Here is a 25,609-nt window from a genome sequence, read left to right on the forward strand (position 1 = left end):
GCGCTGGACAACAAGGGAGGGGGCGCGGGCCCGGCGCTCGGCGGACGGCGGGCGGCACGGCCGGGACGCACGGGCGCGGAGCAGGACCGCGGGACTGCCGGCCGGCCGGCCGGAGCCCGCGGGGACGGCGGGGCGGGGGCCCCGGGGACGCGCCGACCCCGGCCGGCAGGTGAGACCGCGCGGAGGAGCGTCCGGGGAGGCGGCGGCGCCCGGCGCTCGGGTCTCGGCGCGGCGGCGGGCGGACTCCCGCGCAGCCCCCGGGAGAGGTCTGTGGTCGCGGAGGAGCGGGGAGCTCCGGGCCGTCGGGACTGGCGGAGGGAAGTCCGGGAGGGGATGGATGGGGCACGGTGGACTCAGGCCCGGGGCTGCAGCCTCCCACCCTCACCCCTCGCTGGGCGCTTCTCTTTCTCCACCCGGAGTGAGTTCCCGGCTGGCGGGGAAGATGGGGAGAGGCATGTACAGCGGGGAGGGGCTGCCCTGAGGTTTTTGCAGCCGGGCTGTGGGTGCGTCTCCGAGTTTGAGGTAGAGTGTGGTTGTGCTTGGGGAAGAAGGGAGGGAGGGGTGCCCTCTGCCTGCAATCACCCACCTCACCCCAGACCTTGGGAACAGAAAGGGTTGGTGTGCTGGCTGGCTGCTAAGGCAGACTTTATTCAGAACAGCTCTGGGGCCCGACTGAAAAGCTTGAATCAAGAGTCAGGCGGTGGACTCTTTCCCCAGCCTCCCCTGCCCCGAGTGCCTTGTGACTGGAGGAGCCTGATGGGGGTTTTCTGGCTGTGGCGGAGGACGGAGCTCAGTGCCATCTTCACGGAGACCAGGGGCTACGGAAGGGAGGGATAGGGTCGCCGGACCTCCTGATACAGGCCCTGGCCAGGCTCATCCACATCTGGATAGGCCTGGAATTGAGGCCCACGTCCCAGCCTGATGGGTGGTGCTGGCACTGAAGTGCCCAGCCTGGGCAGCGCCTTCTGCCATGAACTTTCTGAAGTCCTTTTAAAGTCCCCCCGGAGCTTCCTTTTGCCAAGGAGGGCAGGGGCAGAGGGGTCCTGGGAACAGGAGGTGGCCAGGAAGAGGGTGTAGAGTGAAGGGTGTAGGGCGAAGCAGCAAGTACAGCCATCCTTGGGGCTGGGGCCTGGCCTGCTTCAGGCTCCCAAGTCGCAGACCCACCGGAGGATCCAGATTTGGGGTCAGGGGCCCTGGGCCTGGGTCTGCCAGGCTGCATGGACACAGCTCCCAGATGGAGCCGGAGGTGCCTGTATCTGTGTTGGAGCAGAAGATCGGTGAGAGAGAGCAAAGAGACCAGGAGCCTGGGGAGGAGGGGTCCCGGGCACAGGCTCAGGAGCCTGCATCTGGGGAGGAGCGGGTGGTCTGTGGTTCACAGAGTTGGGTTCCTGGACATGTAGGGGTGGGGGCCTATATAGGGAGGTTTTGTGGCTTTGAACAGTACCCTGCCCTGTTCCCTGCCGTACCAGCCTGGCATGGGGTGCCAGGAGTGAGTTCTCCCAAGTTGGGCAGCGCCTGGAGTGGAGCCCAGGGTGGGATGGTTGCAGTTGGTTGGACAATTACAGATCTCCAAAGCTATCCGCTTGTGGGGTCAGAGTGTTCTTGGGAGGGTCATGCGTTCTGCTGGACAGTGTGTGTCCTTCCTCTGTGAGTACAAGCCACATGCTAGAATGTGCTTCCAGGGGGCGGGAACATGGCCAGAAACGGGTCCTTTGGGAACAGAGGTCTGGCCAGTGGCGAGGGGTGGTGGTGGTAAGGACAGGTCAGGGGACGGGTGAGGGTGAGGAGACTGAAGCGAAATATCACAGGGAATGGGCAACCTGCTCGCTCTGGGCTGTGTCTCATGCAGCTCTGGAGACTGACAGTTGAGGACATAGCGACACGTGACTGGCTGGCAGGCGTGGGGTTTTGCTCATGATTTTTCCTCTCTTTCCATCTCTTGGACATTGACAGGCTTTTGGGTTCAAAGTGGTGGAAGGCGGGGAGAAGAGCTCACGTTTATTAAGTGTGTACTATGTGTGTGGCAGGGACTGTTATTCTTTCCTCGCAACACTTCTTATTCCCATTTTACAGATGAAGAAAGTGACATAGGGAGGTGATGTAACTTTGTCCAAGGCCGTGAAGCTAGCAAATAATCACAGTACGGTTTGAAGCCTGGTCTCATTCCCAAGACCCCGTATCCAGGGAAGTGTTTTGAAGAGCCAGGCTTTCTTCGGTGACCTTTTCCAAACGCCAGCCTGGCCAGAAGTCTTAGGTTTGGATCTGTTTCTCCAGATGGTGCTGTTGGTGATGTTAAGGGGTTGAAGGACACCGAGGGAACTCGGCGGAGTGTGCTTGGGAATGGGGGTTCCCCATGTGAGGAGAGGTCCCCAGGCTGCCTTCTGCTCTGGGGGTCCCTGGCTGTCAGCTTGAAGCACTGCTGCTGTGGCCACCTGGGGCAAGTGCTGGGTACTCCTCTCGTGAATACGAATGTCAGTGCTGCTCGCTCTGCAGGTTTAAGTATGAGGAGCCCCTCAGGGTGCCCCGTGGCCATGGAGGAGTGTAGCCCTGGAGGGGACACAGGCATCCGTGGTGGCAGGGCTCTCACCCTCACCTTCTGAGCTGGGCTCAGCTGGAGACACGTCCACGGTTTTGTCAGGGAGTCCTCCCGGCCCAGGTCGAGACACTTGCCTCCCGGAGACGTGAGATCTGGGGCTGTCTTGGTTACTCGTGATCTCTAGAGTCTGGGCCGGCCGTGTAAGACTACAGTGGACCTCAGTTGCATTTTGTTTTGTTTGGCTGTCAAATCTGTCCTGTGCACTGGGTGGCCACAGGACCAGCCTCACAGCGTTTTGGTGATGATCAGATAGTAGTTCAAAGCAGAGGGAAAGTGCATGGAAGTGTTATCTATCCATCCGTCCCCTAACCCACCTGTCCACTCAGCGAACATTCATTTAGACCCTTCTAGGTGTTGTAGATGTGGCAGTGAGCAAAACCAGCCAAAATCCTTGCCCTCGTGAAGTTGGCATTCCAGTTAGGAGAGACAGACAATGAACAAATAAGAAAAATATATAGAATGGCAGTTGCCGATAAGAGTGGTAGAGAAAAATAAAGCATAAAGCTCGGAAGAGAGATAGGGAGCGCCAGGAAAGGGGGTTGCTATTTTAATAGAGTGGTTAGGGAAAGCTCACTGATAAGGGGGTGTTTGAGCTGTGACCTGGAGGAGCCCTTGTTCTAGGCAAAAGGGACAGCAAGCACCAAGGTCCCAGGCTGGCTTGTGCATGGTGTGTTGGGGAACAGCAAAGAGGCTAAATGAAGCAGAGTGCAGAAAGAGAGATGGAGAATCATAGGATTATCACTATTAGTTATTATTTCACGTTAGCTTCTCTGAACTAGTCCCTTGAGCTTGCTTTTTTCCTATCTTTTCAACATATAAATTGGTTGAGTACCTGCTATGAGCCAGGCTCAATGCTCGGGGTACTTGGGGTGGGGATAAAGTGCTGAAAAAACTAGGTGTCATCTGTCCTTTCATAATATTGTAGTCTGGGGGCAGAGTCACACAATAAACAAGGGCTGTTGTGGTTGCTGTTCCGTCTCTAAGTCTTGTCCGACTCTTTGTGACCCCCAGGACTGCGGCACACCGGGCTTCCCTGTCCTTCATCATCTCCTGGAGTTTGCTTAAACTCATGTCCACTGAGTCAGTGATGCCATCCAACCATCTTGTCTTCTGGGCCCCCTTCTCCTCCTGCCCTCAGTCTTTCCCAGCATCAGGGTCTTTTCCAAGGGATGGTTTAGTTTCAGTTGTGATCAATACTACGGAGGGAATGCATGGAGAGTGAATAAGGGACCAAACCTAGTCTGGGTGGGGGCACTGGGACACCTTCCTGAGGAAGTTACGTTTAAGCTGGGACCTGAGGGAGAGTTTGACTTTCACTCGGTGAAGTGATCGGTGTGTGTACACGAGCGCACGCGTGCAAGATCCCCCCCATGTACAGAGGTCACCAATTGGCAGCTCACAGGCTGAATTCATTCCATAGATGTGATTTATTTGGCTTGCAGTATTGAGAAATGTTGGTTACTTGCCAAAGTTTAATTTTTCTTTTTAAATCTTTTGACCGCGCCACATGGCATGTGGGATCTGGTTCCCTGACCAGGGATGGCTCCTGGGCCCCCTGCTTTGGGAGAGTGGAGTCTTAACCACTGAACCACCAGGGAAGTCCCTTGCCAACATGTAAACCCAGGAGATGTCGTGTTAAAGTCTATTTTTTTTTTTTTAAAGCTTCTGTTGAAAAATCAGATCAGATTCCACTGGGACGCCAGTGGCACCAGTCCCCCAGTGCGGGGTGGTGCTAGCCCCTGTCTAGGGTGTGCCCTCTCTCCTGAGCCAGGCGGCTTTTCTCACTGACAGGTCACACCAAATCAGTGCCTTGTAAGGAAGAGGTGGATGTTTAAGTGAACTGCTTTGGAGTCAGACCAATCTGGGTTAGAATCTCAGCTCTTACACTTGTGTGGCTGCTTGACCTTGGGCAGGTGACCCTACCCGTCTCTGCTTCGATTTTCTCACCTGTTGACTAGGGCTACCCTGGTCTTCCTCAGAGTCATTTTAGGAGGAGGATGTCCCTGAAGCGCTCAGCTTGGCAGCAGAAAGTGCTCAGTTAGTGAGAGCTGCTGGTGGTGGCAGCCCGTGATGGGGTATTGACACCGTCTCATTCCTTTCCTCCCCGCAGGATGTCGTGGTTTAGCGGCCTCTTGGTCCCCAAGGTGGATGAACGGAAAACAGCCTGGGGGGAGCGCAATGGGCAGCAGCGGCCGCGCCGCGGGACCCGCACCAGTGGCTTCTGCACGCCCCGCTACATGAGCTGCCTCCAGGGTGCGCAGCCGCCCAGCCCAACCCCCGCCACTGCCCCTCGGTGCCCCTGGCAGGATGAGGCCTTCATCCGGAGGGGCGGCCCAGGCAAGGGCCCGGAGCTGGGGCTGCGGGCAGTGGCCCTGGGCTTTGAGGACCCTGAGGTGGCCGTGGCCGTCGGAGCAGCGGAGGCGGCCCCCGCCGTGGCCACCAGGAGCAGGCGGGCTTGCTGGCGCCAGCTGGTGCAGGTGTTCCAGTCGAAGCAGTTCCGCTCGGCCAAGCTGGAGCGCCTGTACCAGCGGTACTTCTTCCAAATGAACCAGAGCAGCCTGACGCTGCTCATGGCGGCGCTCGTGCTGCTCACGGCCGTGCTGCTGGCCTTCCACGCAGCGCCCGCCCGCCCTCAGCCCGCCTATGTGGCCCTGCTGGCCTGTGCCGCCACCCTCTTCGTGGCACTCATGGTGGTGTGCAACCGCCACAGCTTCCGCCAGGACTCCATGTGGGTGGTGAGCTACGTGGTGCTGGGCATCCTGGCGGCCGTGCAGGTCGGGGGCGCCCTGGCAGCCGACCCGCACAGCCCATCTGCAGGCCTCTGGTGCCCCGTGTTCTTTGTCTACATCACCTACACGCTCCTCCCTATCCGCATGCGGGCCGCTGTCTTCAGCGGCCTGGGCCTCTCCACCCTGCACTTGGTCTTGGCCTGGCAGCTCAACCGTGGTGATGCCTTCCTCTGGAAGCAGGTGGGTGGTCAGGGAGGTAGGCCTTGGGGCATCAGGCCAGGAATGAGAAGGGGTCTGGTGATCAGGGTGGTGGGTGAGCCCTGGATGGACACTGGGTGAGGGATGTCTGGCTGGATCTGGAAGGAGGGGCAGGGGTCGGGAGGCCTGGTTGCGGGGGTCAGTCTCCATCTGGGGTTTGGGGCAGAAGGCCCTGCTGAGGGGGAGGAAGGCTACAGACCCTGTGCTCTGCTCCCATGGGCCACTGTCCGCAGCTCTTTAGCCTGAGGCTTTTGAAATAGTATCATCTGCAGAGACACCGTGGAGGGCTGGAGAAGGGCAGGTGATGTTTAGCCCCTGGGTGGGGGCAAGGCTGAGAGGGCAGGGGAGGCTACATCCTACCCTGACCCCTGACCCCCAGCCTGAGACTCCGGGCTTGGTGCCTGCCTTCTAGGCAGCTCTCGGCGGTGATGCGGGGGGACCGAGTAGGCTTTCGATGGAGTTAGCAAGGGAGGAGTCACCTGTCTCCTGGACCGAGGCCAGCTCCAAGAGGACAGGGGAGGTGATGGGTGGTCTCTCCTCTCCTGGGCTGGGAGTAGTTTGGGGTGGGACTGTGGACAAGAGGGGCATTAGGCTCCGACCTCATCTCGCCTACTTCCCACTGAGCACCAGGGCTCTGGCAACTGCCTTGAGGCTCTCTGCCCATGTGGGCTTCTGCCTCTGGGTTCTGAGCGGTATGTGAGGTGAGGCTCTCGTAAGAGCTTGGCTGCGGGCAGACCTGGTTGTCCAAGGGGCTGAAATCTTCTCTGTGAGAGTGCGGACAGCACATCTTGCCTCTCCCAGTCTTAGTTTCCCATTCTGTAAAAGGAAGATGCAAATGGCTTCGACCTCGTGATGCTGCTGAGGACCCTGCCTCATAGGGTGGTGTCCTCACCTGCAGCAAGGTGTAGGGAGGCTGGAGGGGACTGTACCCAGTAAAGGGGCTTCCAGGACGTCCATTGCAGAGAGACATGAGCCAGTGGAGTCGGCTGTCTCATGTCGTCCCCTGACCAGGCACAGGGACTTTTGCCCAGCTGAGCCTTTGGGGCTGCTGTAGACACAGTTCCCCAGCACTCCTTGTGATCCCTCCATTGGCCCCTGCTTTAGATGGTGCTGTCCTCTTTCTTGCTCTGCCTTGCCCAGAGCCTGTGGCCTGTAGCCCACCCAGCCCCACCCACAAAGAGGAAGTTGCCTGGGGCTCCCAGGGTGAGAAGCTGGGTGCTCTGGCATGATGCCCTTCCCTGCCTTGCCTGTGGAACAGAATGTACCTTTTTAAGAGTAACCTTATAGCCAGTTTGTTTGTAGAGCACATACCCGCAGGGCGCTGTCAGATCTCTTAAAGGGCCAGGGTCCTTCTGCCGTTGCTAGCCCCCCATCTCTCTCCAGGGGAGCTGTCACACTGGGCATTGGAGTTGGACTGCCCTCTTGGGGAAGGAGGAGCTTGGAGGTGGGACTTCCCATCCCCCATCCTTTCTAGGGTAGATAGGTGTCTCTTCCCTGCTCTCTGCTGGCCTGGTGCCCAGAGCCAAGCCCAGGGCCTGACTAGAGAGGCATAGTTCCATGGAGGCCAGGACTGCAGCAGTCTCCCGCCTCTCCAGGGTGCCCAACCAGTGGGGCTCAGTGGGCACGTTCCTGGGGCGAGTGGAGGAAGCTGCCCATGGCCTGTGCCAGCCCTTGGGGCCAGGGCAGCCCATACCCCTTCTCTGAACTGAGGATTCCCTGCACCCAGTTGGCTTTCAGGTTTCTGGGTGGGGCTCTGGCCTCCTTTCTATGGTCTTTGGGCAGCCCCTTTCCAGATCCAGGCCCTTCATCCTCCTCTGACCCGCTCACCCAGACACACTGAGCAGCTTCACCCGGTGACCCAGTCCAGCCTGGCGTGTCCTGCAGTGTCCTGGCAGCCATTTTTTCTCACAGTCGGATTGGGGTCTGTGTACAGATCTATTTCAGTCTCTTGTCCCCCTTCCCCTTCCCTCCACCATGACTCACATTTTCCTCTTGGGCTCCTGGGGCCAGGAAGGGAAGTTGCCTGGTTTGCCCCCCCTTTTCTTCTCCCCCACTGGGGGCTATTCTTAGAAACCCCCGAGGGAGATAGTGTGCCCCCCTTCTTCACCCCTGCTGCTGGGAAGGGGGTGGTCTTGTGAGCTAGACAGAGAAGGGAAGCTGGGAGACCAATCCTAGAGGGCGGGAGCTGGGAATGGCGGGGGTTAGCTGGCCCACCCTCCATCTTACCCAAGGAACAAGAAGCTGAGGTCCCAGAGACTGAGTGACAGGCCCAATTTTGCAGGATGAGTCCTGGTTCCAGGCAGAGCCCAGAACTCCTGGCTTCCAGTTGGTGCTCTTGCCCTCCCTTCTCCCAAAACCAGAGCCCTGCCCCAGCCAACTCTGGGGTGGAGCCACGAGTGCCAGGTTAACTCCTGAAGTTCCAGAATCACTGAGCCCAGCTTCCCTTAGACTCGCTCTCTAGTCACTGTTGCTGCTGCTGACTGAGGATGGAACACCCTTGGTTTGGGGTCCTAGGGTGTAGGGACCTGGCTGGACCAAGTGTTGGGAGTGGCCAGGCGTGGTGGCCCCCCATCCCAGCTCAGAAGGGTTCTTCGTGTCTGTGAAATTGATGACTCCCCAAGCCTGGGTTCTGAGGTGGGCCTCAAGAGCGTTGGTGAGTGGAGTGAGTTGGAGTCCTGGGAACGTGGGTTGTAGTACACGGTAGGGTTAGGATACAGCCTGGAGTCTGACTGTCCTGGACTCGAGTCCCATGCCAGCTACTACCAGTGGTGAGATCCTGGGCAGCTTATATAACTTCTGTGCACCTGAGTCCCTCACCTTTAAAATAAGATCATGCTCCCATCTCATAAGAGTTGTAAGAAATGCATCCATTAATGTATAAAGCACACCTATAGAATCCAGGCATGTTGTAAATAGCCAACAAATTAGCTCCGGTAATAATAACAGTAGTCATTATTATATTAATTTATGTCAGGGTAGGGAGGAACCTTGGAGATCTTACTGTCCCTCTCCAGGTTCTAGACAAGCAGACAGGCCCAGAGAGATGAGGTGACTTGTCCTGGGCACGCACAGGAAGATTTGGAGCTCAGGTCTCCTGGGTGTCGTCCTGTGAGGAGAACCACATGCTGGAGCAGCAGCATGTCTTTTGTTTGGGGTGTTTGTGGGGCAGGGAGTCAGAGAGAGCTGGGCCCAGGCCCTGTGACCTACCTGGCCCTGGCTGGTGCTTCCACTCCCAGGAGCTGTGAGAAGATCACATTTCTCACCACGGGTGAGCCAGGCAGGGAGCTGGACCCCTGTGGGAAATGGGGAGCTGGACTGCAGGGGTGGGGCTGGCTTGGGGAAGACAAGGCACAGGATCCTGGCTTCCTCCCCAGAGCAGTGCGTCCACCGAGAGCCTAGCTAGTTGCAGCTGTGTGTGTTGGGAGTGGTCACCATTTGCCACTGCTACCCCTCTGCAGCTCGGTGCCAACATGCTGCTGTTCCTCTGCACCAATGTCATTGGGATCTGCACACACTATCCGGCTGAGGTGTCTCAGCGCCAGGCATTTCAAGAGACCCGCGGTTACATCCAGGCCCGCCTGCACCTGCAGCATGAGAACCGGCAGCAGGTGGGGCTGCTCTCCCTCGTCACAGCCTTCCCCAGCCCCCTGCCAGTAGCCTGCAGGTTGGATCTGCCACCTGTGCCATGGAGTAGTGTGAATGGTTCCCCCTGACTGTGCAGCACAGAGGCTCTCTGACTTTGGAGTTGCTGGCCTGTCAGAGGAGGGGAGGGAATAGATGCAGTGCACCTGAGGGGTTGAATGGGGTGTTGTCAGAGAAGACTGAGGTGTGTGTCTGGCAAGGGCTCTAACGGAGGAGGGTCAGGCTACGGTCCAGGAGGGAAGCTCAGGTCTCCAGAGAGGTCAGGGAGGGTTCCAGGATGTGGAGGGACCAGGAGGGATTAAAGTGTGGGGCCAGGAAGATAGTGGTGCCCTGTTGAAACCACTGGTCTAGGAGCGGCTGCTGCTGTCTGTGTTGCCCCAGCATGTTGCCATGGAGATGAAAGAAGACATCAACACAAAGAAAGAAGACATGATGTTTCACAAGATCTACATTCAGAAGCACGACAATGTCAGGTAGGGTGGGGGTGGGGAGGATACTGGGAGAGGTGGGGGCGGTCTGTGAGTCTCTGAGGGCCACACCGTCCTTCCGTCTTCTGCCATCGTCCACAGCATCCTGTTTGCAGACATTGAAGGCTTCACCAGCCTGGCATCCCAGTGCACGGCGCAGGAGCTGGTCATGACCCTGAATGAGCTCTTTGCCCGGTTCGACAAGCTGGCTGCGGTGAGGGTGCTGGGGCTAGGGGGCAGGGGTGACCGGGTGGGGCACACCTCTCTGGCAGCAGCTGGGGGGTGAGAGCCTGTGGAGTCTGCAATGAGAGTAGTGGGCTAGGCGGGCTGGCTGGTAAAGAGAGTAAAGGTGACTGACTCTCCCCCAACTCTTTCTGCTTCAGGAAAATCACTGCCTCAGGATCAAGATCTTAGGGGACTGTTACTACTGCGTGTCAGGGCTGCCAGAGGCCCGGGCAGATCATGCCCACTGCTGTGTGGAGATGGGGGTGGACATGATCGAGGCTATCTCGTGAGCACTGTTCCCTCCCAGGCTTCCTGGGACTGAGGGGGGCTCCGCCTGCCCCTGCCCTTCAGTGTATCCTTATGACCTTTCGTCAGTCTTGGCTGTCTCTCTGTCTTGGAGATCCATGCCTGGGAAGGGGAAAGGCTTCAGCCCATGTGAAGATCCACGTGTACCTTAGACTCCAGTGGCTGGGATGGGGCAGGGGGAGTCAGGGTGAGGGGGGATTTATGCTGGAGAGAATGCCAGCTGTAGGCCTGCTGGGCGGGTGGTGATTCCTCATCTCCTCGCCCAGTCCCATAGGACACTGCTGGACCCCTGCTGGTGAACAGGGTTCCCAAAGGTTTGTCCTTGAGCCCTGTGCAGCCTCCTACCTGTGTCCCGCCAAGGGTGTGTCCTGCCAAGGGTGTGCCGTGTGCCCTGTGGCTGGGTCTGTCCTTGCCCACTTGGCTCCAAGGCGAGCTCAAGGCCTGGGCTCTGGGCTGGGGGTGGGGAGGACTACCGAGAGCTAAGCCAGGCCACCTCCTCCCAGGCTGGTGCGCGAGGTGACAGGTGTAAACGTGAACATGCGCGTGGGCATCCACAGCGGGCGTGTGCACTGCGGTGTCCTTGGCTTGCGGAAATGGCAGTTTGACGTGTGGTCCAATGACGTGACTCTGGCCAACCACATGGAGGCCGGGGGCCGGGCTGGGTGAGTGCTGGTCCAGGGCTAAGGGGTGGGAGCCATCGGGTAAGCCGGGGTCTTACCCACCTGTCCCACGCAGCCGCATCCACATCACCCGGGCCACACTGCAGTACCTGAATGGGGACTATGAGGTGGAGCCAGGCCGTGGTGGGGAGCGCAATGCCTACCTCAAGGAGCAGCACATTGAGACCTTCCTCATCCTAGGAGCCAGCCAGAAACGGGTCAGGGTCGGGTTGGGGAAGGCGGCTGGGGAGGGGGCAGATGGAGGGAGCAAGCAGAGGCCTTCTCTGGGCGCCTCTTCCCAGCCGGTACCTGTGCTGTCTACACAGAAAGAGGAGAAGGCCATGCTGGCCAAGCTACAGCGGGCGCGGGCCAACTCCATGGAGGGGCTGATGCCACGCTGGGTGCCTGACCGTGCCTTCTCCCGGACCAAGGACTCCAAGGCTTTCCGCCAGATGGTAGGGTTCTGCCACGCCTGGCCTGGGCCTTGGTTTCTTGTTTCCCTCAACACTCAGTATCGCCCTGCCCTCTTCCGCCTCCCTTGTGGAGGCTGTTGTCTCTCTAGTTTCTGCAATTGGGAATGGGAGGGCTGATTTCATCCCAGGGGTCCCAAGCTCCCCAGAGTCTATGGGGAAAGCCCTCAGAACAGTGTTGGGGGTGGGGAAGGGACTGTAGAGGTGAAGGTGGCCTGCCCGTCACCTCACTCACACACTGTCCCTTTCTCTAGGGCATCGATGATTCCAGCAAAGACAAGTAAGTCAAGTTGTCGAGGAGGGCGGGTGGGTGAAGGCACTTGCAGCCTGGGGTGAGGCGGTGGGGAGCTGAGATCCCCCTCTTCCCTGGACTTCAGACGTGTCGTGTGGGACCGGGTGCCACCTGCCCCTCTGAGTGCTGCCCGTGCCCCTCCCTTCTCATCACCTGTCACGTGGCCGTGGTCAGGCGCCTGGTGAAGCCATGTCCTCTGCCCTCAGCCGGGGTGCTCAGGATGCCCTGAACCCTGAGGATGAGGTAGACGAGTTCCTGGGCCGGGCCATTGATGCCCGCAGCATCGATCAGCTGCGCAAGGACCACGTGCGCCGGTTCCTGCTCACCTTCCAGAGAGAGGATCTTGAAAAGAAGGTATGAGGGGTGCAAGGGCAGCAGGAGGAGGTCCCGGCAGGGCGGTCTGAGCACAAGTGAGGGAACAGGAGAAGTTTCTAGGGAGCGGGGGGTGACCACAGGGCACTGGGGATTCACCTCAGCTGGGTCAACTGGCAACACCGTGCCTTCCGAGGGCAGTGGCAGCCAGCTCAGTCTCCTCTCCCTCAGTACTCACGCAAGGTGGACCCCCGCTTTGGAGCCTACGTGGCCTGTGCCCTGCTGGTCTTCTGCTTCATCTGCTTCATCCAGCTTGTCGTCTTCCCACGGTGAGAGCTCTGCCCCTCCCTGCTGGGCTTCTCTTCCCGCTGCCACTTCCCAGGCCCTTCTTAAACACCCTCGCAAGCACACAGTCCTGGGGCCTGCCCCCCGCCTGCCCAGGGAGTGGGGAAGGACCCCCAGATCTCCCAGAGTAACATCTTCCCTGGCCCTCTCCCACCCAGCTCAGCCCTGATGCTTGGCATCCACGCCGGGATCTTCCTGCTGTTACTGGTCACTGTGCTGACCTGCGCCGTGTACTCCTGTGGCTCTGTATGTGGGGGACCTTCCGGGGCTGGTCGGGGAGGCCAGGCCGGGAGTGGGGAGGGAGGAGAAGGCCAGGCCTCTGCCACTAGGCCTGGCCCTGGGTGGCCTTACCCTTTGGGTGACGTGGCCTCTCTCTCTGTCTCCTGCCTCCTGACAGCTGTTCCCTGAGGCCCTGCGACGTGTGTCTCGCAGTATCGTCCGCTCGAGGGCACATAGCACCGCAGTTGGCATCTTTTCTGTCCTGCTTGTGTTCACCTCCGCCGTCGCCAGCATGGTAAGGGTCCAGGGAGAATTCTCCTGCTCCTCCTGTGCCAAGCACTGCTCTGGGTGCTGGGGCTACAGAGAGGAACGAGACATATTTCCTCCTCAAAGCAGGAGTGAGGTTAACCCCTGTCCTCCTGGCTTTCTCCCTTTGCCTCTTGTTATCCCTCAGTGAGAACTTGGGCCTCTGGCATATAAGGCACTTGGGCATGGCCCTGGTAACCCCTCCCCCCTCAGTTACCCTAATATATACCTCCTCTCCCCCTGTTTTTGCAGTTCACGTGTAACCACACCCCCATACGAACTTGTGCAGCCCGGATGTTGAATTTAACCCCTGCCGACATTACTGCCTGCCACCTGCAGCAGCTCAATTACTCTCTGGGCCTGGATGCTCCCCTGTGTGAGGGCACCGCACCCACCTGCAGCTTCCCCGAGGTGTCCAGGCAGTGGTCAGGCGGGGTGGGGGGGTCCTGATCAGTGCCAGTTCCTGACCTTTCTGTGCCAGGCTTGGTGGTGGGCACTGGGGACCCAGGATCTCACCAGAGTCTCCAGCTCCAGGAGCAGCCCTGGCGTGGTGTGGTGTCAGGGTGTGTGGGTGGTGAAGGAGGCTTGGGTTTGAGGCGGTCGAGGGGGCTCAGGCCAGGCGGCGGCGTGCCTTGTGCTCTGCCCTCTCACCCAGACTTCCTCTGCCTTCGCTCCGCAGTACTTCATTGGGAATGTGTTGCTGAGTCTCTTGGCCAGCTCTGTCTTCCTGCACATCAGTAGTATCGGGAAGTTGGCCATGATCTTTGTCCTGGGGCTCGTCTATCTGGTGCTGCTTCTGCTGGGTCCCCCAGCCACCATCTTTGACAACTATGACCTCCTGCTGGGCGTCCATGGCTTGTGAGTTTATTCTCAACCCCTTTAATCCCCCAGGAGCCTCTTGACCCTGCTAGGTCACTGAGAGCCCTTTGTGCCCTGGCATGCTACCACTCATCCCTCACATGGGGGGAAAGGAGGTAGCAACTGACCCCCAACAGTCACCTCAAGGAAACCCCAGGCCTGGGAAATCCCTTTGTCTTTAGGCTACACATTAACAATAAAAACTCCCTCTTGCATTTGCATGTTTCATATCCACTCTTAACTACTTGTAGGTCACATAGCTGCTTGGGGTAGAGCCCCGGCTAGGAAAGGAACCAAAACTTGGGCTCCTGCTTTAGGGCTCTGCCTGGGACAACACTGGCTTTTCCTCTGTAAAAGCCCACACCTTATGTGGCAGAAACATATGGTGTGGTAGAAAAAGCCTCTGCAGCCTGCTGAGTTTGAATCCCTACTCTGCCACTTATTAGCTGTGTGACCTTAGATCGGTGAGTTAACTTCTCCGAGCCTCAGTTTCTTCATCTGTAAAATGGCAGTGCCATCTATATCACAGGGTAGTTGTAAAGATTATAGTAACTAACATTTATCGAAGACTTGCTGATGGCCAAGCACTGTGCTAAGTCTTTTTTTTTTTTAATTAAAAGCATTTTTTAAGAATTTAGACTGTGCTGTGTCTTTATTGTGCTACTTGGGCTTTCTATAGCTGTGGATGTGCTAAGCCTTTTGCTCACATTGTTTAGATCTGATCACTCTTGTATTGATGAGGAAACTGAGGCTTACAGAGTTAAACAACTTGTTCCAGGTCACATAGTTGGTGGGTAGAGGAGCCAGGAGTGGAATCTCTGCCCTTAATATAAGCAAATGCCTTGGTCTGGTCCCTGATCTGTGGTGCTCAGTAAATGCAGTTTCTGTCTCCTCTTCCATGCCCTGACCTGGCGACCCAGGAAGAATCAATGACTTTGTCTCTTGTATCTTCTTGCCAGGGCTTCTTCCAATGAGACCTTTGATGGGCTGGACTGGTGAGTGAGGGCTCCAGGGCAGTAAAGGGCTGGGCTGCCAGACGCCTCTTTCAGCCACTGAGCCCGCCTCTGCTTCCCTCAGCCCAGCGGCCGGGAGGGTGGCACTCAAATACATGACCCCCGTGATTCTGCTGGTGTTTGCGCTGGCGCTGTATCTGCATGCCCAGCAGGTGGAGTCCACCGCCCGCCTGGACTTCCTCTGGAAGCTGCAGGTGACAGGGCAGGCCTCCGGGGTGGGTGGGTGGTTCCTGGGGGCGGAGCCTGGGCCGTGTCAGGCATCTCTTAGTCTGGTCAAGGTTCAGCCTGCCCTGAGCCACCCTGGCTCCGTGCTTTCCCTGTGCCCACCCCCATCCCCCGCCTCATCCTGTCCCTGCCCCCTCGGCCCCTCTGCCTGTTCTTCGGCCTCATCTCTCCCTGGTTTTCTTCTCCCATGCGGTTCCCTTAGATACCCTTCTCCAGGTGTTGGCTGCTGTACCCACACCTTATGGATGTTGGGCAGTGGGTGATGGGTGTGGTGTCCACAGGCAACAGGGGAGAAGGAGGAGATGGAGGAGCTCCAGGCCTACAACCGGCGGCTGCTACATAACATTCTGCCCAAGGATGTGGCCGCCCACTTCCTGGCCCGGGAGCGCCGGAACGATGAGCTCTACTACCAGTCCTGTGAATGTGTGGCTGTCATGTTCGCCTCCATTGCCAACTTCTCTGAGTTCTACGTGGAGCTGGAGGCCAACAACGAGGGTGTCGAGTGCCTGCGACTGCTCAATGAGATCATTGCTGATTTTGATGAGGTACTTGTCCCTTAGGCTGGTGCTGGCAGAGGGTGGGGGGGATGAGGGGTGGGAGAACTTTGGATAAGAAGGCAAGGATTGGAGGGGCTCATCTCATGAGACCCAGAGATGTGAAGGGCAGGAGTAAAGGTAGGCACCGTGGAGTGAGGGACAGATATGAATGTGTCACAGGCAGCAGGGTCAGCTCCAGTGGGGCAGGGTCATTGTTACTGAGGAGCAAAGGAGGACATGATCTGTGGAGGGGCCAGTAGAGTTAGCAAATGGATGTCATTGAAGAAGGAGCTGGTAATCTGTAGACTACAACCTCAAGAGGCCAAGTAATCAAGATGATCCCCTGAATAGATAAAATTGAAGTAAAATATGAGGAAGCGTCCTGAACATCCAGGTCAGGTCTGGAGAGAAGGCACTTCCTCAGTCTGGGACTCTCTCCAGCGGTGAGGGTTGGAATCATTAATGCCTGATATCCCTCCTGTGGTTCTGGGTTCTGTAGCGGGCTGTCGAAGTTGTCCTGGAGTTGTGTGCTCAAGTCCCTGCTTGGGTTTTGACGGCTGCCTAGTAAAGGAAACATTTTCCCAGTTCCTAGCCCAGCACCAAGAGCAGTAGTTGGAAGCGGGGCTCACATACTGGAGGGAAGTATGAGGCAGGGAAGTGGGGCAGGGGCCAGAGCATGGCCAGGAAGGAGCCTTGGGGCAGGACTGGGTCTGGCCTTTCTGCCTTGACAGCCAGGTCCCCCTGTGCTGTCCAGATCATCAGTGAGGAGCGCTTCCGGCAGCTGGAGAAGATCAAGACAATTGGTAGCACCTACATGGCTGCCTCTGGGCTGAATGCCAGCACCTATGATCAGGTGGGCCGCTCCCACATCACCGCCCTTGCTGACTATGCCATGCGGCTCATGGAGCAGATGAAGCACATCAATGAGCACTCCTTCAACAATTTCCAGATGAAGATCGGTAAGAAGGCCTGGATGATGGCACGTTTTCCCAGGGATGTTTCTGGGGTGAAGCTGAGGCAGCAGGCTAGGGATGGTGTCTCAGACTCCCCATCAGGAGTCCTGTGGGGGTTTCCTTTTCTCTCGCTTCCTATATCATCTGATGTTAAGAATAGATACCATTTATTAAGGGCCTCCTATGCGCTAAGCATTGTCTCAGACTTTTTTTTTTTTAAACACATATCAATCCTCACATTATCCCCTTTTACAGAAAAGAGTTGGATTTTCAGAGTGGGTAAATAACTCAGCCAAGGTCATACAACTAGTTACGGCTGAACTGGGATTCAAGACCAGGTTTATGTAGATACCAGTACCTACGTCCCTATCTGTGGCTGGTCTGGTAAGAGGCACTTCCTCCCAGATGAGCTGGTGGATGGGAGTTAATAGTGTGGGTTCTGGAGTCAGAATGTCAGAATGTTTGAATTCTGGCTCTTCCACTTATGGGCTTATTTAGCAAGTCACCTAACTTCTGTAAGCTTCAGGTACCATTTCTATAAAATGGGGATGATGAGCCCTACCTTGTAGGGCTGTTGAGAGGCTGAGATAGTGTAGAATGCTTATAGAGCGGTTGGCACAGCATGAGCCTTTGGTGGATTAGCTGCCGTTCTGGCATAGCCCTTCTGACTCAGGGGAGCTCCTTGGCATTCTTTACAACCAGGAGACTTGTCCCTTTTCCACTTTCTTCTCTGGGTCCTTCTAAAGGTGCCAGGAGGTGGTGCCTCCCTGGGCTGACTGGGGAACATCCACTGCTCTCAATTTCTTACTTTTATCCCTGCCCACCCCAGGACTGAACATGGGCCCAGTTGTGGCAGGCGTCATTGGGGCTCGGAAGCCACAGTATGACATCTGGGGGAACACAGTGAATGTCTCAAGTCGAATGGACAGCACCGGGGTCCCCGACCGAATCCAGGTGAGGGGGTTGTAAGCGGAAGCTGGGAGGGGTCTGGGTGTGGGGAGCTTCCACAGGGCCCCCTCTGCAGTCAGCCAGGACAGGGGTAGGGTGGCGATATTCTGTGTTTGGTGGAGGGGGTTATAGGGGGAGATAGTAGCATGACCAGAGAACCCCTGGGCCCCTGCAAATGCAGCAGGAAGGATCCTGGCCTAAGCAGGTTCCCCTCCCGCCCCACCCCCCCAGGTGACCACGGACCTGTACCAGGTTCTAGCGGCCAAGGGCTACCAGCTGGAGTGTCGAGGGGTGGTCAAGGTGAAGGGCAAGGGGGAGATGACCACCTACTTCCTCAATGGGGGCCCCAGCAGTTAGCAGGGCCCAGCTACAGATCAACTGAAAGGACCAAGGTGGGCATTTGGGTGGACTCTGTGCTTGCTGGGGGAAGCTGTGGCAGGGGTCACTGAGCTTCCAGACCCTGCTGATCACAAAGGGAACACCCCAGCAGGCTGTTCAACTACGTCCTCAGGCTGGTGAACGAGGGGATACCAAGAGGATTATGCAAGTAACTTTTAAAATCTAGGGTAGGGCTGTTTTCCCTCCTTTCTTCCAGCTTTTGGGAGCAGGGGAGGGGGCGGCAGCAAAGGTGGGGGGACCCTTCCTGCCTGAGAGATTAAAATGGCAGCTTGTCACACCTCCCCTTTCCCTGTCTGTCTGGGCAACACGCTTAGGGCTGGGCCCTTTCTTTCCCTTTTTCCTGGGAATCTTTTGTACAAAGACTGGGGCAGGGTTGAAGAGTGCCTGTTCCACGCTTGCCTTTGCTGTGCCTGCATCCCCAGCATGGGTCCTGGGCCCTCCCCACCCCGCCAGGTCTCCCTCAGGGACACAGGGCCAAGGAGGGAGAGGCTTGGGAGACTCAGCTCTGTTCATATTTCAGGGGAACGTTTCCATTTGCCAAATCCTAGTCCCACGATCTGTCCCCAAAGGGGAACAAAGGGACTTCTGACAGCTCAGATTAGCCTCAGTTCCTGCACAGCTCCAGGGAGAGGGGCATCTGGTCTCATTGGTACTGTGAAAAGACCCAGCCAGGGAGCAGGCACGTGCATGTGGGTGTTAGAAGACTGGAAGGTGGACGTTCACCTGCAGGTGCCAAAGAGAGCAGGCCGGCCAGGGATGGGGGTGGTGCCAGACTCTGAAGGTCAGGATCAGGCCACTCTGCCCCCGCGCACTCTTGCTGTCTGCTGCAAGAGACACAGAGCGTCTCTACCCCTTCTGTTGCCAAATAGAAAAGGGTCAGGGCCTGGAGGAAGACGACCTTGATCCTAAACCCGTCCTCCCAGACCTCTGGCACTGGGGAGGGCCTGTGTGTCTGTGTAACTGTGTGTGCACGGTGGTCCGTGTGTGTGTTTTCCAGGTCTATGTGTCCTTACGCTCCTGCTCCTCGACTCTCCACCCTGGGTTGCCTCTTTCCTGTGGGCCTCTGTCTTCTGGGAATAAGGCAGGATGTCTGATTTCAAGGGATGGAGACAGATGCCCAGTTTGCACAGGAGTGGGATGGGGTGTGGTAACAAGAGGAGGGTGACTGGAGAGAGGAGGTCTTTTGTGCCAAATCCCTAATTGCCTTGTGGGGACCACGTGTGCTCTGCTAGGGCAGGGACCCAAGCGCCTGCTGGAGCCCCCATGCTCCTTGCACTTGAACGCTCTGGGTTTGGTGGGCAGAGGCTCAGGAGTCCCCTGGATTTCCCCAGCTGGTATCCTGGGATGTGGTAAGCCTCGGGGCTTAGGTAGCATGGGACCCCCAAGGACCCAGACTCTGGTACTAGGGGCAAGGGGAGGGGAAAGCCGGACCTCTGCCGTCCCTAGTCTGCAGCCTGGGCCCAGCGTGCTGCAGGCTCCCCAGTCCCCATGAAGCCTGCGGGGGGCTGGCAGGAGGATTAGGAGGACTGGGCCTTAGATTCCCTTCTTGTCCGCACCTGCCTTTTACCCGCTTCCCTGCAGCCTTGCCTCTGGCCTGAATGAGTCGGTGCCTTGATTTCTCTGTACCTGTTAAGCTGAGGCAGTGGCCACAGTTTTGCTTGAAGATCGCTTTGTCTCAGAGGTGTTAAGAGGCAGAGGGGAGAGGGTCCCAGAGTTGCTGACTTTGGGGACTGGAAGGGGCAGGTGGTACTCTTGCCCTTCCTCATGCCCCTTCTGACTCTAGTTCCTTGCAGAGGTTGTTTCTGGCTCGTACTGACTGCTCTGGGGGATCTTCATGTATCAACCAAGTGGGCCATCAGTCACTTCATTAGCCAAGGCAGGAGAAGAGAAAAGACTAGGTGGTCCAGATGAAGTCAGCTCCCCTTCCCTCAGCCACAGCCCTGGACAGGAAGGTTCTGCATGGGATCCTGGGGTGGGGAGGAGGCTGTAAGGAGGCCAGAGTGGAAGACTGCTTCACTTACAGCGGAAGTGAGTGACTTGTGTCTGCTTCTTGCTAGTGGAAGGGGCCTGTCTGCACCCTGGCTCCCTGCACCACAGTGCCAGCCATGCATTTCCCCCGGGCTGATATTGCCCCCTTCCTTGCCAGTTGGTGGGGGAGTCAGTGGATGGGAGGCCCATGGACTTTGGTTTTTTAATGTAACCAGCGTGGAGGCCGGGGGGAGGGTGGCATACCGTTGTATTTCAATGAAATATTTAATATATTTAAATATCAATAAAAATCAAACTCTTTGTAAAATTCCCTGTTCTCTGCAGCTGTTCTGGGCCCTGGGTTGGGTCCGAAGTGGCAAAGCCTGGTAGAGGGGGCAGGCCCCTGCCGGGGGTTCTGTAGACCTCTCTCATCTGCTAAGATGAAGCTGCAGAGTCTGCAGAGAACGTGACCCCTCTGAGGCCCGGCAGCATTCGTTACTCTGACTCCTACCATACATGAGCTCAGAACCCCTTGTAGTGGTCTGTCCTGGCCCCTCCCAAACTAAGTACCAAGCTCTGACTCCTTCAGGAATCTCTCACAATCCTGATCTCACAGGAATTGGGGAATAATTTCCCACTCACTCATTTCCTGTGTACACAAGTTACTTCTAGATCAGTCTATTTATTGCACTTTCTCAGTCCCCTCTCCCCACTAGTCAGCCATCGGAACCAGGATACCACCTCTTCATTGCTCCATCCGCAGTACTATCTTGTCCTTCTGCAAACATATCCTGGTTAATACAGACTGAAGTTCCTGTCATTGAGAATAGAGTGATCCATAAACCTGGAAAGAGACAGTCTCCGATTCAGCTAGGTTAGGCTGGACTGGGGGTGGGGTGGGGCTTAAACCTTGAATGGGCAGGGGTAGTGATGAAGTGGAGCTGCTGCCAATGGGCGGTGCTTAGAGAGGTGGGAGGTGGCAGCGAAGGGAGCAGAAACATTCCAGGCCTCCCACAGGAATGCTGTAGATTCTCGAGTGTTCAGAAGTCATAGCCATAAGGTGAAACACAAAGACATGGATGAATCTTTAGCTCCTCTGAATAGCCACTACTAGCAGTAGCCACTACTGCCCAGATTCTGGGGCCAGTTTTCTCTGGAAAGACCAAAACCTCCTATTCCATTTCCCAACTCTGAATAAGATGGAAAGCATCCCTAAGGATTTAAGTGATCTCCCCACCCTCCCCCCTCCCAGCCTAACCTGGTCATTGCGCTTTTGATGAGGCAGTGGCGGGGGTTCCGGATCCATGGCATGGTCTCTTCTGGGCGCACTCCTGCAGCATTGGACCGCCAGAAGCTGAAGTTCTGAGCATCAGTCAGGGGGACCCTGAAGACCTGATTAGGGACTGAATGGTTGGGCAGGTTATCAGATTTCTTAGAGTTTGTGCCTCAGGGCACCACAAGCCCAACGTAGCAACTAGGCTTGACTAGATACTGAGAAGTCCCAGAAATGTAGTCACCACACTCAGCTCCACTTCTGGATTTCACCATCTGACACCCTACATGGTCAGTGGAATCAGTCTTGGTTCTTCCTGTGTTTACCACAAGTCAATCTCTAAGAGCACTTTCCCCAAGTGCTAAGGTGGTGCAAAAACAAGTGGTCTACCTACTTGGTTTCTTTTCTATTTGGCCATGCCACATGGCTTGTGGGATCTTAGTTTCCCAACCAGGGATTGAACCTAGGTCCTCAGCAATAAGAGTGCAGAGTCCTAACCACACATCCCACTTAGAAAATGTGCAAGAAGGGTCTACTGGTTCTTCCTCCCCTCCCCCTTTGATTATTTCAGGAAATTCTCTGAAATTTAGCAGTGATACTGCCTTATATTTAGGTATTGCTAACATATAATTGTGAGAAGGCAATGGCAACCCACTCCAGTACTCTTCCCTGGCAAATCCCATGGACGGAGGAGCCTGGTAGGCTGCAGTCCAGGGGGTCGCAAAGAGTCAGACATGACTGAGTGACTTCACTTTCACTTTTTACTTTCATGCATTGGAGAAGGAAATGGCAACCCACTCCAGTGTTCTTGCCTGGAGAATCCCAGGGATGGGGAAGCCTGGTGGGCTGCTGTCTCTGGGGTCACACAAAGTCAGACACGACTGAAGCGACTTAGCAGCAGCAGCAGCAACATATAATTTATCAAGTGAAAGTGAAGTCGCTCAGTCCTGTCTGACTCTTTTCGACCCCATGGACTGTAGACTACCCGGTTCTTCATTCGTGGGATTTTCCAGGCAAGAATCCTGGAGTGGATTGCCATTTCCTTCTCCAGATCTTCCCGACCCAGGGACTGAACCCGGGTTTCCCACATTGTAGGCAGACGCTTTACCGTCTGAGCTACTAGGGAAGTCCTATAATTTATCCAGTACCTGTTAAATTCTAAATGTTGTATTAGATATTTAAAAATTTTTGAATATCAGACTTACCTAGATTTTCTTTATTTGGATTTTCACTATTGTATAAATCTAATTATACCAGTGTATAAAACTTGTATTTAAAACTTAGAATTATAGCCTAATATTCTGGCTATCTAGTCTTTATAATTATTATTTTTTTTTAAAAAATCTCTACTATATTATTGGGGCCTTCCAGGTGTCTTAGCGGCAAAGAATCTGCCTGCCAATGCAGGAGTCTCGGGTTTGATCCCTGGGTTGGGAAGCCCCTCTGAGGAAGGAAGTGGCAGTGCACTCCGGTATTCTTGCCTGGGAAATCCCATGGATAGAGGAGCCTGGGGGGCTACAGCCATGGGATTGCAAAGAGTCCAATACGATTAAGCAAAAAACAAAACAAAACAAAACAAAACAAAACACCACACTTCCACTTTTCACTGTTACAACTAGGCTATTAACATACTGATACAGTTCTGTCACCACAGGATCCCAGAGTTGCCCTTTTACAGTCACATACTCCTCCTTCCACTCCTTGGTAATCAGTAATGTGTTCTTCAGTTCTGTAATTTTCTCAGTTCAAGAGTGTTGTATAAATGGCATCATACAGTACGGGATCTTTTGGGGACTGGCTTTCTTTACATAGCAGAATTCCCTGGAGATTCCTGCAAGTATCTGCCTATATCAGTAGCTTGGCCTGCTGCTGCTGCTGCTAAGTCGCTTCAGTCGTGTCTGACTCTGTGCGACCCCATAGATGGCAGCCCACCAGGCTCCCCCATCCCTGGGATTCTCCAGGCAAGAACACTGGAGTGGGTTGCCATTTCCTTCTCCAGTGCAGGAAAGTGAAAAGTCAAAGTGAAGTCGTTCAGTCATGTCTGACTCAGCGACCCCATGGACTGCAGCTTGTCCTAGGTATTTTTTAAAATGTAAGTTTCTCTTTCTCAAAAAACACTAGAGTGTTATTCCAGTTTTCAGGTGGTCTAGAGGCTTCCCTGGTGGCTCAGAGGTTAAAGTGTCTGCCTGCAATACGGGAGGCCCGGGTTTGATCCCTGGGTTGGGAAGATCCCCTGGAGAAGGAAATGGCAACCCACTCCAGCATTCTCGCCTGGAGAATCCCATGGACAGAGAAGCCTGGTGGGCTACAGTCCATGGGGTCGCAAAGAGTTGGACACGACTGAGCGACTTCACTCACTCAGAGAAGTTACGTGATCAAAGGATTTTGCCCTAGGTCACACAGCTTGTTTGGAGTTGAAAGAAAGTGAAGTCGCTCAGTCGTGTCTGACTCTTTGCGACCCCATGGACTGTAGCCTACCGGGTTCCTCCATCCATGGGATTCTCCAGGCAAGAGTACTGGAGTGGGTTGCCATTTCCTTCTCCAGGGGATCTTCCCGACCCAGGGATCGAACCCCTGTCTTCTGCATTCCAGGCAGACGCTTTAACCTCTTAGCTACAAGCTTTGATCCTCATAACAATCCTGTAAGATTGGTGGAGTCGGCATTTTCTGCCTTTTTTTTTTTTAATGAATGAGGAAACAAGTTTAAAAAGGATAAGTGACTTATCCACGGTGAGACACTTGAAAGAGACAGAAAGTACTCACAGGTAGGTCTTCTGCTGTCAATTCTGATTCAGTTTTTATCTTATCTTGTTTACCTCACTATTGGAGCCCACTTTCTCCCTCTTCTCAGTCTCTTCTTGGCTCTTTTTGACCTCGCCGCCTGCTCTAAAACAGCGCCCACCACATCCCAGCCACTTTAGCAACTCAGACACACTTTTCCTGCCCCTAGAATTGTGACGAATCCAAGATACTTACATGTCTTTAACGATACCTTCCGAACAGCTTCGTGGTACTTTGTGTGGCTATTTTGGTGCACAGAATAATTCCCATCTTCTGAGGAAATAGGGGGAAGCCTTGTGGGCACTGGATCCTTCTGGTCTGAAACGAGAGCAGACTTGGTCTGAGTGCCTAGCAAATGGGATTGTTTGGCTTTCTCAGTCTCTGGTCTCCACGCTAACCCGGCACAGGCAGGGGTCCCTCCAAGCCCCTCACAAGCCAAGTGCTGCAGGGTAAGAAGGCATTCATGGGACACAGCAGTATCAGGAAGAGCATTTTGGGCAGCAGGCATCAAGTATGTTAGGAGCATTAGAGAGCTCTCAGCTTGCTATTGGTTTAGAGCTGGACTGGTGCTGGGTCAAATGGAGAGGGACAGGGCCAGGAGCTGGAAAGGCAGTATAGAGTGGGATGGTGTAGTCTTAGCATTCTTACGGGGGTTTAGAAATCTTCTCAGATGCAAAATCTGTATCTTCTTATAGTGACTGAAAAGATGAGATTTTCCTTACCCAGTGCTGTGGTCTGAATGTTTGAATTGCCTCCACTCCATCCTCCCCCTAAATCCATATGTTGAAAACCTAATGCCCAAGGTAATAGCATTTGGAGGTGGGGCTCTTGGGGTGTGATTCATGAGATGGAGCCCCCATGAATGGAATAAGTGCCCTTATAAAAAGAGACCTGAGAGAGCTTCCTGGCCCCTTCTGCCACGTGAGGGAACAACAGGAAGTCTGCAACCTGGAAGAGAGCCCTCACCTGGCTTCCTGATCCTGGACTGCTAGTCTCCTGTGAGAAATAAATCTTTGTTTATAAGCCACCCAGTCTATGGTATTTTGTTATAGCAGCCTGCATGGACCCAGCCTCTCTTGTAGGAAGGCCAAGGGCCAAGAGTTTTGGCTAGGCTAATCAACATGTCTTCTTCAGATTTTGAATCAAAGATTGGGGTTGCAAAGAAGCTGGACCACGTGAAGTCTTTTTCTGTTGATGGAGGCTGGGGCAGTGAAGCTGCCTCTTGTCTCCAGCAGCGCTGTCTGGGGCCCAGTGTCCTCGGTGCTGGCAGCGCCCACCACAGCACTGAATGCATTGGTGGAGCTGCACAGCCAGGTCTGTGGCATGACTGTGAACCTTGTTTCTGGTTACTATCTGCCCAACGTGGTTCTCTGTCCCTTCTACAGTTTTTATGTGCCTCCTAATATTTTTTAAACAACTATTTCAAGGACTTGCCTGGTGGTCTAGTGGTTAAGAGTTTGCCTTGCAGTGCAGGGGGCTTGGATTTTATCCCTGGTCAGGGAACTAAGTCCCACATGCCACAGAGCAACTGAGCACACGCACCATAACTAGAGGGTCTGTGGGCTGCAGTGAAAGATCTCACGTGTTGCAACGAAGACCTGACACACCTGAATAATAATTTTTTTTAATAAAAATTACTTCGTTGTGTAACACACATAAAAAAAGTTGTATGTATATAATTTATACAACTTAATAAGTTTGGAGATAAGTATACACCTGTGAAACCATCACCAAAATCTATGCCACAAACATATCCATCTCCTCCAAAAACTTCCTCTCACCTTCTTAATTACTATTTTGTAACAAGAACATCTAACATAAACTCTAGT

General features: G+C 55.3%; 2 protein-coding genes across 5 annotated transcripts in view; one reads left to right on the forward strand and one right to left on the reverse strand.

Annotated features, from left to right (window-relative positions):
• ADCY6 (adenylate cyclase 6) lies at positions 1–20,054 on the forward strand. 3 transcript variants are annotated; one of them, XM_069580877.1, is made up of 23 exons: positions 1–169; positions 4,707–5,565; positions 9,042–9,191; positions 9,577–9,698; positions 9,795–9,906; positions 10,076–10,203; positions 10,727–10,885; positions 10,959–11,100; positions 11,209–11,337; positions 11,607–11,632; positions 11,851–11,998; positions 12,188–12,285; positions 12,460–12,547; positions 12,699–12,815; positions 13,079–13,237; positions 13,506–13,684; positions 14,644–14,679; positions 14,762–14,891; positions 15,204–15,467; positions 16,213–16,417; positions 17,241–17,365; positions 17,591–17,751; positions 17,850–20,054. In XM_069580877.1, exons 2-22 carry the CDS (start codon positions 4,708–4,710, stop codon positions 17,714–17,716), a joined length of 3,501 nt encoding a protein of 1,166 aa, XP_069436978.1. In that variant the 5' UTR covers positions 1–169; position 4,707; the 3' UTR covers positions 17,717–17,751; positions 17,850–20,054. The 3 variants fall into 3 exon arrangements, with proteins under 3 accessions (XP_069436978.1, XP_069436976.1, XP_069436977.1); XM_069580875.1 differs by having other exon boundaries at positions 17,591–20,054; XM_069580876.1 differs by lacking the exon at positions 1–169 and adding an exon at positions 886–1,277 and having other exon boundaries at positions 17,591–20,054.
• SPMIP11 (sperm microtubule inner protein 11) overlaps positions 14,321–25,609 on the reverse strand; it is a 19,291-nt gene continuing 8,002 nt past the window's right edge. Inside the window, exons 2-5 of one of the 2 annotated variants that reach the window (XR_011255240.1) lie at positions 23,976–24,098; positions 20,985–21,129; positions 20,465–20,570; positions 14,321–16,546 (exon numbers count right to left, since the gene is read on the reverse strand). Coding sequence is in view for 1 of the 2 variants with exons in the window: in XM_069580885.1 (XP_069436986.1) it covers positions 20,522–20,570; positions 20,985–21,129; positions 23,976–24,098 (317 nt within the window). In the remaining variant the exon portion in view is untranslated. Of the gene's footprint in view, positions 16,547–20,388; positions 20,571–20,984; positions 21,130–23,975; positions 24,099–25,609 lie in introns of those variants that run through there. The other variant, XM_069580885.1, reaches the window with a different exon arrangement.

Source organism: Ovis canadensis, chromosome 3, assembly GCF_042477335.2.
Source record: "Ovis canadensis isolate MfBH-ARS-UI-01 breed Bighorn chromosome 3, ARS-UI_OviCan_v2, whole genome shotgun sequence".
Taxonomy (NCBI): domain Eukaryota; kingdom Metazoa; phylum Chordata; class Mammalia; order Artiodactyla; family Bovidae; genus Ovis; species Ovis canadensis.

Bases quoted from the DNA above. Each gene is read 5' to 3' on its own strand.
- ADCY6 (XM_069580875.1), top strand. From the start codon at position 4,708: ATGTCGTGGTTTAGCGGCCTCTTGGTCCCCAAGGTGGATGAACGGAAA. The intron at 11,999-12,187 runs GTATGAGGGGTG...CCTCTCCCTCAG, and splicing joins GAGAGGATCTTGAAAAGAAG to TACTCACGCAAGGTGGACCC. The intron at 15,468-16,212 runs GTACTTGTCCCT...TGTGCTGTCCAG, and splicing joins TCATTGCTGATTTTGATGAG to ATCATCAGTGAGGAGCGCTT.